At 43.5% G+C, this 11,039-nt stretch overlaps 1 protein-coding gene across 3 annotated transcripts in view; it reads left to right on the top strand.

Moving 5' to 3' along the window:
• The first annotated feature begins 2,893 nt into the window (after positions 1-2,893).
• Positions 2,894-11,039, top strand: part of znf423 (zinc finger protein 423) — a 156,194-nt gene continuing 148,048 nt past the window's right edge. For 2 of the 3 annotated variants that reach the window (XM_086208684.1, XM_086208683.1), the window contains exon 1: positions 2,894-4,054. In XM_086208684.1, coding sequence (XP_086064810.1) covers positions 4,015-4,054 — 40 coding nt within the window. In that variant the 5' untranslated portion in view covers positions 2,894-4,014. The remainder of the gene's footprint in view (positions 4,055-11,039) is intronic. The other variant, XM_086208685.1, reaches the window with a different exon arrangement.

Below are 11,039 nucleotides of genomic sequence, written 5' to 3'. Positions count from 1 at the left end.
CTCAAATTTAAAACCCTTTGCTGTTTAGGTATGAAATCTTACAGCCAAATCCCTATTTTTGAGGCTGTAATTCTACATCTGCCCCTGGTTCATTCTATTGATGTCCTGTCTGTATCAATTCCCACTGCATGTCTCTTGGCCGACTTATCCAGTAGCTGCTACTTGATGTTTTCTTGTTGTGTGTGTAAGGAAGTCAAATCCGCACGGAGATGACAGAGGGTGTAATCGCTAGCTATGTGATTCAACAATACGACTCTTAGAAGCTATTCAGACTGGGGCCTGTCCTTGACCCTTAAGGAGCTTGTAATGTGGGCTTTTTTCCCACTCTTTGTATTTACCGGCAGAACCGAGGAGGGGGGAGAGGGGGACCAACCACTGAGTGAAGGCTTTTGCCCCTCTATGCCAGCGGCAGTCACATTGGGGGAGCAACACGCGCACGCATGTGTGCGCGTGCGCATACATACACACACACACACACACACACACACACACACAAACACCGGTTTCCTGGTGTGCACTCATTTCATAGGGAGTGAGTGGTGAGGGTTGGAGGGTGAGGCACAGGGAGAGGGGGGAACAAGGGGAGGGCACAGAGACAAGAGCCCCCCGCCTACCCAAACCCCAGTGGGGGGGTCAGTCTTAAAGGCTGCTCTGTCTCCCCACAGGAGGACAGGGTGGATTGGGGGGCAGGAGTCTCAATCTGCAGAGGGCAGTGGTCCTGCTGGTCAGCACAGGGAGCTCCACGTTACCCAGTTAACCATGACAACCAGAAAGAGAGAGAGAGAGACAGACAGACGAACAGAGAGAGGGAGAGCGAGAGAGAGAGAGAGAGAGAGAGGGATGGGGGGGGATCATGAAAAAGCTCAGCTGCGGTCAGAGAGCACTCAGTCGGACCAGAGAGTGAAGAACAAAGCACCCAGTGATTTTCATTTTTTCCCTCTTTGTCCGCTCTATAATGTCCACAGACGTGTCTCTCTTTTCTTTACTAGAAATAAAGGAGCTTTGAAGGAGACACACAACGTTTTACGGACACACACATGCCTGCACACACTTGCGTGGCTAATTGAATTATGGTTATACAGTCAGTCAAACGGTTTATTTTCACAGTAACCCGCCTTTTTTATGAAAAAGAGGTTTCTTCCTGGAACCATTTATCCAAAATTCCACAGAAACAACAGTGTTTTAAATGTCTCAGCAAAGAATATGAGTGTAAACACAAAGGTCTTTATCCTCCTCTGCTTTTGACTGAAAAGAAACATTTCATGTGGTCTCGATCTGAAGTGTAGAAAATGTTCATTAGGCACGGATAGGTTCTGCTCAGTCTAAGTGAATAGGCTTAAACTAATCCTGTCAGAGTCTCCTAAAGAAATTAATTCACTATAAATGAGTAAAATGATAAATCCTCAAGACAAAAGGCGCTATTTAAAAATGTCAGACATCCTAAAACTGCACATGAATCCTGTGAAGACACATTAAGGGGGGAATGGACCATTACAATGTGCATCCAGGCCTTCATTGTTTTCTGAAAGCTGCAACTGCTCCAGTCTTTAACCTTATATGGATTTCCAGGGAAAAACAAAACAAAAAATAGACACAGTTCTGAATTTGTCTGCCATGGCAGGGACTGACCTGTATGCCTCCACTCAATCACCATCTCTTTGTAACATAACGTTGCCTAAACTCTTTAAAAAAAAAAGGACAAGTGGAAACATTCTGTAACAAAAATAGTAAATGCCTCCTGAATCAAAGTTTTCCTGCTTTAAATCAAACGGCGCACTTGAATAAATCCTGTTTCATCACAACAATTCTAATGGTATTGACATCTTTTGTAGAATGATTAATGGCTTATTATAATCTCTTTGACAGCTGCTGTCTCTAAGGTCAGTTTTACACTCATTGAGGGAAGGGTGTGTTTCACAACATGCTATTTAGTCAACTCTGACTTCATTATTAACCTCAATTTGTGACCGCATGGGCAGGACTCAAGGGTTTTTCATTGGTCAGTCGCACACCGGAAACGTCTATCCATCCACTACTGCTGTAGGCCTTTGTAGTTACTGTCAAGAATTGTTTCCACCATGCATTCAAGTAAATGCATTTGTCCCCATCAACTTATTTTTTTGCCTCATAATGCTTGTAACACATACAGATTGAAGCTGGTGCAGTAGTGAAGCCATGCTTAACGTAGAGATGCAAATATCTGTCTTGTCAATTGGGCGTCGGGGCAATAGGCTTCATTCATGAAATAGTTTGACACAGACTTGTTTTACACATCAGTGACTGCACCCACCCATCCATGATCAAAACCCTGATTAAAAGGCATCTTTTTGGAGCTGCTTGTAATGTGTTTCAAAAATGTCTTGAGCTTATGTAAAGCATCCTTCAGTACCTTGAAAAACACTATAAATAAAAATGTATTATTATTTGATACTACATAGAGGTCTCAGAGGCAGGACCAAAGCTGTAATATTAGTCTTTGCTAACCTTGTGATTGGTTGTAAACACAATAGATTGTAGGAGAGGAATTACAAATACTCATCTGGCTTTGCTCCATGTCTGCAAGACTAAATTATTGGTTAAAAAGTCACAGTATATGTGTGCAAGAATCTTTCACGAATGAGGTGCAATACTGAATATATGACAGGAATCATTAATCTACAGCAATACACCAATGGTTTACGGATGTACTCTTGGAGCTTCCTCCATATCCCACTTTAATCCAACTCCACATTTTCTCTCAATCTTCGCCCTCTGTCCCTGCTGTAGTGGCGCCGGTCGGCCACAGCTGGGCGCTGTTGCCTTACTCTGCCCCTGCCCCCTCCCTTCCCTCTCTCTGTGTCAGCCCAGCCTGCCTCTCTCCTGCCTCTCTGCCTCAGCCAACCCGGGCTGTGCCGAGCTGCTCCCTGCGGGATCAGAGCGCTCCCCCGCCGGGACCCTTCTCTCACATCCCCCTGCTGGGACGCGGCTACATTTCCAGCCAAGCACTGCCTGCCTTGGCTTTATTATGTGTGTCTGCGCCGCAGCCCCGCCAGCAGAGGCAGGCAGAGGAGGAGGAGGGAGACTGGTAGCCAGAGTCAGGACAAAGAAAAAGCAGGGAGACAGAGGCTAGCGAAGGGTTAGACTGGTGGAAATATTAGGCTGCTATTAATACCACCGCCAGGGCTTTGAGAAATATTAACAAAAAGAGAGCGTGGGTAGCAAAAGCAGTGTTCCCCTCGGGGGTGGAGATGCAGGGGAAGAGCGCAATGTCCATGCCACCAGACCACCACCACCACTGCCTAGTGTAGAATAGCGGGACGGAACACGGGAGGCTGCTCGGTTCGGTGCCGCTTTCCTGGAGGGAAAACAAAGCAGACTGAAATAGTTACGATAAACTAAAAAAGAGACAGCGGAGACACGAGGAGCGCGGCGGAAGAAGTCACGTTCGAGAGCAATCCCCCCACCCCCCCAAACATCCTCATCACCTGGACCGTCACGTACTGCCGAGGCGCCGCCACCTCGCGCTCGGACGCTGCTGCCGCCGCTGCTGTCACTTCGCTTCATTACCGCGCGGGACCTGCTCAGGTGTTTGCCCCGCGCGCCCCAGTCCGGAACGGCACGAGCGGGAGGTTTGCAGCGGAGAAAGCAAAAAACGCGAGCGGCGAGAAACATAGGCACACGCACATACACACACGCACAGACGCGCACACACAAAAAGAGACACTGACGCCGCAGCGAAGAAGAGGAGGACTGGTAACGGGAAGTTGCTGCCGTTTATTCTACAGGTTGCGCGAGCCCGGCAGCCGGTAGAGAAGGAAAGGCAGCATTGAAGCCGCTTCACTCACGCGGTGTTCGGCTTCTCGTCTCTGGACTAACGACACCGGAGCTGCCGCATTGCAACAGGCGAACAGGCGGCAGCGAAGTGGAGGAGGAGGAGGACAGACGACCCGAGCGTGCCCGCCTGCATGGTTAGCTGAAAACACGGAACGGAACAAAAACAATTAAGAGAATAAACATTTTCAAACAAAACCGGAGATGTCGAGACGAAAACAGGCCAAGCCGCGCTCCGTTAAAGGTAAGAAACAGTTTATTTAAGCTCATGAGTGAGTAACAATGAACCACTATGACCGAGATTTAACTCTGGTGCATCGTGTTAGCCAATTTAATTTCCCCTTAAAACCCGTGGCAAGTTGGTAGTGGAACAACAGAGGTCAATTCATTCAGCATCTGGTTCTCTAATTGATTCTTAAAGATGTTATCGATTAAAGCTTCAAAACTGTTTCACCTGATAGAAAAGGTGCTACACTTTAATGTCCGCCGGCTAATTGTTTTCAATCAGTTGCCCCACTCTCAGAACCTGAGAGACGAGCCACCGGCGTTCGGACTCTCTGACAGCGTCTTGTGCTCTCCGACCAACTTGTTGTAATTCACTTGGTTAATTGGCTCACGTAATCTGCTCCAGTCCGCTATTGTGCTGTGTTGCACTTGTCCCAAACTGCCCCACAAATGTTTTGGGCTGAGCTCAATGGACTGTTTCACCCCAAATCCTACATCATTGCAGTTTCTCTCAACATCAGAAAAAAAAAAGTTGAGAAGATTTTTTTCTTCTCCCTCAGATGTTGAAATCTAACACGTTTTAGCAGGGTTTTTTTTTTCTTCTTCATGTGAGATTTTAGGAAATTTCTATTCTCATCTCTCCATTTCCTCTTTACTAAATATTCCAGGTGGATTTACATCTACTTTAAATTGCAGCCCTGCAAGGTTTTGGCAGCTCAGTCTGAATTTGACAGATTTATAAAGTTCAAATGGGTGATACATAAAGTTCTAAAGGGTGCCTTCGTTTCCTGTTCTGTTTCGTCAGAAAATAGCATTCATTGCAGTGCATGGGTGAGTAGGCATCTTGCATGAGGGCATGTGGTGGCCTTGGCCCCCATGTTTTCTTTATGGGACCCAGATGGGCAACGGGATGGGCTTACCATGTGGTCGCCATTCTCTCTCTCTCTCTCTCTCTCTCTCTCTCTCTCTCTCTCTCTCTCTCTCTCTCTCTCTCTCCCCCCCCCATTTCCTCCACCATGTAGCCATGTAGGCTTTCCCTCCTCTGTGACTCTCTAGGAAGCAGGCGGCTGTCTGACAGCAGTTCCAACTGTGTGGTTAGTTTGATTAGCAGCAGCATCTTTGATTGGAGGGTTTCTGAGATGAGGACGGGTCATCGGAGGAAGAGTGTGATTCAGTTTGTCAGTAGTAGGACGAACTATGTGCACACCACACAAGCGTTGGTGGCAGTGTGTTTTTGTGTGACATGTTTGAGGTCGTATTATTGTGGGATATTTGAACAGGTAACTGATCAGATTAAGAAACACTTGGGATGGAAAATGGATGCAATCGTTGCTGTAGCCTACTTTTCAACTCTTTATCAAAAATGAATCCCTTAGGTGTTCAGGATTGATTATTGCTTCACGTGTAGGAGCGCCATTCCCCCTGCATTTATTTTCCACACTTAATCTGCTAATTGTTAAGGGGTTAAAACATAAAAGAAAAAGCTGTTAAAAATATCCATAATGGATTCAACTGAATGGATTGAAACACTGTATTTGCTGGTTAAAGGGCGGAAATGTAATGAGCATCCCAGTAGAGCTGGTAGTGTTCCAGTTAGGACCAGTTCCGTTGTCATTAGCAGCCTTCAGGTCCACAGAAAGGTTTGGGTCTGTTGGCTTTTGTTTTTAGATACATCAACAGTTGTGGGGACAAGTTGTTGTCCCCACGATTAACACCTATGCGTGCGCGCGCACGCACACACACACACGCGCACACACACATACACACACACACACACACACACACAGACAGACACCACGGGAATGTCTCTGACATTGAGCCGAAATGAGGGAATGAATTTGGTTAATATATAAATAAATGTCTTGATAAACCATATAGCCAATTTTTTTTCGAAGAATCTGAAAACGTACAAATCAAGGCTGTTAGTGCTTAAAATGAAATTTAAAAAAAATCCATCAAATCAAACGTTAAAGTTCTGTCAAATCGACTGGGAAATTGGAGGACGGTGACACTCCTACTTGCTCAGAATCTGTCTTGGTCTGCTTTAACTATTTATACTAATAAAAATGACTTGACATTGCAAGTACGGGAGAATTAAAACTTTGTTGCTAATTAGAAAATTAATTTGCAAAGTTGACTGTAATTTTTAAGGGTACTGTCAGGGAGCATCTCTATTTATTACTAGTTTCAACATGAGTCATTTGTTTTCCTGCTTGGTTCTTAATTAGGAGCCTAAAAGGCACTCATAACCAGCGTGTGATCTTGGGTTTGAACCTGGTTGTTGCAGCACAGTTTGGTGCCTCCACACTCTCATACTCCTGGTATGCTGGTAGACTTTTAGAAGAACCGCCATCAAACAGGCCAGAAACAAAGGTAGATATGTTAACTATGTGCGTACATACACAAATAACAACGTGTCTCTTATGTGGATTTGAGTAATATTTGTTGAGCTTTTCGCTCAACTAAGAAGAACACAACACGCCTTGTGTTTGTCTGGATGCATCGGTACATTCTCATTTGAGTTTGTGTGAAGAAAAAAGTCATGGAATCGGTGTGTTAAGAGGTATGCAGCTGTTGTTCTTGATTCGTGTCAAGTCAGTCATTCAGTGTATTGTCAATATGATAAAAATAATAATAAAGACGATAATGATCATAAGGATCATCGTGGGTGATCTAAACCACACGGTTAAAATTTGGCTCGATAGATGAAGAAATGTTGGGGCCGATTTAGGCATTTTCTTACTTCCAAATCAAAATATCAACCAAAACATATGATTGTGTGTTTATTTTTGCACATCATGATCCCTTGAATGGGGTCATCAAACGCTTTACAGTTTAACAGTAAACTTAATCATCCAAAATGGTGACAACGGTGCATGAATAGTAGCATCACTCCACATTTTTTCTGAGGTAAACTGATATTAAATAGGGGAATAAGAAAATTGAAATCATCGGTGTTTAAAATCTTATCACAAATACACAATGGAGGTAGGATATTTTATAGCACAATAGTTTATTGTCTAAAGTCACATCAATGATATGACATTTTTTTTCTAAATTATATTCTGTAAAAAAAAAAAAAAGAGTTTTAATAATGGTATATATTGGACAACATATACGCCGATACCAACATGTAACAATGGGCCAGTGTTGGCAGATACTATCATTCTGACATATCAGTACCTGTAAAGGTTTGGTGTCTGTGTTTGGTTAACTTCAGATCTGTATGTCATGTTTTTCTGGTCTAAATGTATAAATCACCTACTCAGTCACTCCACTCTGGGTTGCAGCAGAGTGCTGGTGTACAACCGTGAGGCTGATTTCCTCCTCATCATCAGTATGTAGCTGCTGTAGCTGGTGTGTTGTTGATGCCTGTCAGTGAACAAATCAGCTGCTGTGGACCAGTGAATCTGTCCACTGCTGCTTTGTCATTGTCTTGTCAATGTATGTGTGTGTGTGTGTGTGTGTGTGTGTGTGTGTGTGTGTGTGTGCGTGCGCGCGCGCGCGCGCGCGCGTGTGTGTGGCTTGCAAGAGCTACACTCATATTCATGTTTGCATGCGTCATGGACATGCGTGTCTGTGTGTGTGTCACCAAGGCAGTCTGGTCTCAGCAGCCTGGATAACCAGAGCTTAGCTATAGTCAAGCAGCCAAGCGAAGCAAAGCTGTGTGTGTGTGTGTGTGTGTGTGTGTGTGTGTGTGTGTGTGTGTGTGGGGCTAAGGCAACACAACCCTTGTAGTCTTGCATAAGCACCATACGAGTGTGTAGTCATGCATCTGCGTGTGTGTACATGCCTTTTGCTATCTCCCCTTCACACCTTGCCCCACTGACAGCTTGGCAAGACCTGGCATGGGAGGGGGGTGCAGAGAGGGATAGAGGAGAAAGATGGGGTGAAGGGTAAAGGGAAGAGAGAGAGAGAGAGAGAGAGAGGAGGTGCTTGGGGGCAGCGCAGTTGCACAGAGCAGGTGAGTGGGCGGGCGGGTGGGAGCGATGTAGGCCAGAGCGAGGTGAGCATCACCAGGGGATTATCTGTGTTTTCATGTTCTACCGTCTTTCACCTGCTCACCCAACTCTGACTGGCTGGCCAGTAAGTCCGTAAACTGGCCAGCCAGGCATGCCAAAACAATAACAAAGAAGCACCTCATCCATCTCCTGCTGTGGATTTCGCAATGACTCAGAGTGGTGTCGGCCAAGACAATGAAATTTTCTAGAAATGAAATCTGTGCCTCATGGGTGATATTGCGATCTTAGAATATCACTTCACTTAGTTACAGTTTTCCTGAATAAGGAAATCATGGACAGCAACCGCACATTCATCATTGCAATAATCGTTTCATTTGGCTTTTATATTCCCCCTGACCTGAAACCAAACTCCAAAACTTCTACCAATAAAAAGCAATAGTTATATGATGGGGAGAGTTGTTGTATTTTAATTTAATAAAGAGGATATTGCGGTGCATTGGAGGATGATTTTGCCAATAACAATATGATACAAAACGTTTTCCATCTCATCTAAAGACAAAACAAACACAAATATCAGTCTTTGTATCACTAGTTCCACTTCGGATGGATTTATTTACCCGTCTAGTCTTTACAGTGATTAAGTTCTTATTAACAGTGAGACTTGGTTAATTGCAGTCAGTTAATTGAACATGCACAAATGGCGCGACAATGGACCTTTTGGAAGAATATGATGGGATGAGAGAAAAGGAGGGGCGAGGAGGAGGAAATGAGAGAACGCTGCGTCTCTTATCAAAATATTATTTCAGTGGATTAATCCGTTTTTAATGTGTGTCTTTAGCGAGGCGAGGCAGCAGAAATCTCCTCCTCTGTCTGCTCCAGCAGCCTCTCTATCCTATCTCTCTCTCCTTTCTCTCTCTGCTCTCGGCCCCTTGAGTCTCTCATGCATTATGTAGTGATGATTATTACTTAATTACACATTAATAAATCCGCTTCATTTGCAGGACATTAAACGGGAGTTGAGCACATATGACAGGGAGACGGAGGAGAGCAGAGAAGACTGTAGAGGGGGTGAAAGAGGGAGCACTTACTTTTAGTGTGTATTCGGTTTGTTTAGATTGTTGTTTATAGCCAGTGGAGCCAAATGAGCCCTTTGACTAAGAGCTAGAGAGAGCTCCTCCAAGCTAATGGCATCATTTCCACTCAATCTCCTCCTTCCTCCATCTCTCTCTCCCTCTCTCGCATTCTCCCGTTTACATCCCTTCAAATTTTCTCTTTCACTGTGTACAGTAGGCACCATGTAAACAGATTTGCAGTTTAATTATTAAGAAGTGTATCAGAGATTTTCACCCTAGATACTTCTGTTTGATGATTGACAGTCACATCTTGCTACCTTTCCTATATGGGCTTTTGACTCCTCATACTGCTTGCGAATCCAGGACAGTAGTTTTTCACAAGTGTTTAGATTTTATTGAATTAGCAAAGAGTGATGGAAAAGAGAAAGAAAAATGTGTTATGTGTTACCGCCATGCATAATGTTGGCTATACCACCATCCTCTTACAAAAACTGTGTATCGTGTAGCCTCTTTTATTAGCTCCAAACTGAGTTGAGGGAAACACGCCTAAAATGCATTGCCTTTTTTCTGACTTTTCCAAAGTTGGCTTGAGTTTGCTTGACAATAAATAAACAGGACTGCTGATCATGGCAAGCATGATCAAATGTTTGAGTGATAAAGTATTCAGCTATTGTAGTGTTTTGTTTGTTTTTCATTCAGGATTCAGTTAGTTGTATTGTAATGAATATAAATTGCATTGTTAGGCATAACATTGCATGTGTTGCATTGTTTTGTGTTAATGTTGAAACACATTTCTGATGATTAATATTAATTCTATTAGGGATTTGGTGCAAATTTTTGTTGTAATAGCTTGGCAAAGGCCTAAAGGACATGCTTCATATGATTTGTTTTATGTTAACTTTATCGTGGCTGGGCTGTTGGAGCTGTAGCTGGGGATAGAGGTTACACTATTCTACTTCTTATTATAATTGTCAGGACTTGATGATACTTCATGTAAGTATGCGATCTGAATGTAATGAGAGACTCTGGGACAGTAATTATTATTCATTGCCTGGAGTCAAAGTTATTGTCAATTAACTGTTGAAGACTTGAAATTAACAACTGCCAGGCTGCCAAATGTGGGTAGAAAAAAATTGTGTCTGGTCCCACTATAGTTTTCAAAGGCAAGATACGATCACTGTAGTAATTCAGTATGTCATGAGTTGAAGGTGTCATCAAGCAGTGCGAGACAGTCTTGATGCTCCTGCAGATCCACAGTGCTCATCTGGAAGAGAACAGTTGATCTCTCCTTTCTCAATCCACCCCCTATTTTTCTCCCTTCATCCCTCTCTTCATCTCCACATCTGGCTTAACCATTATAGTAGCTTTAATGTCATCCTTTGGCAGACCACTCAAACTTTCATTTTGCAGTTGGCTCTTATAAAACTCAGAGACCTTACACATGTGGATTTGTGTTACGTGAAGACAACAGAATGGTTTTAGCACGCACACGCAAATGTTTAATTCCAGGAAGGCAAAAGTCTTTTTAATTTTATTAATTCTTAGAATTGACAACTCGTCTCATCTGTTGTTTGTTTGCCTGCCTGTTCAGCCACATTGAGTCACTCCTGTATAAAAGGTTGCATTGGCTTTTCATAAAGGTTTGCTGAACCATTAAATGGCTTTCCGAGAGCTTTGTTAGAAATTCCATTGACTGCTCAGCAGGGAATGGATTTGAGTTTTCTTTTTTTTTTTAATGGAACAAAACAAGCTAATGTAATTGGTGATTGTTGGAACCCAGCAGCACTTTGCATTGTATGTAATGGGACTCATGGTGATCTACACTCAATTAGAATCAAATTACTGCACACTTGAAGGCTTGCAGTAGAACTCAACCAAGCTGAATTGAACTATTTTTTTTTTTTTGCAACACGCTTTGAAATGCTACATTTGGAGAAGTACAGGTGTAAATAATACAAAATAAATCCAT

Source organism: Aulostomus chinensis, chromosome 7, assembly GCF_037954235.1.
Source record: "Aulostomus chinensis isolate RoL2024-O1b breed Wild chromosome 7, RoL_Achi_v1.0, whole genome shotgun sequence".
Lineage (NCBI taxonomy): Eukaryota > Metazoa > Chordata > Actinopteri > Syngnathiformes > Aulostomidae > Aulostomus > Aulostomus chinensis.
This window is presented reverse-complemented; position numbering and strand designations above follow the sequence as displayed.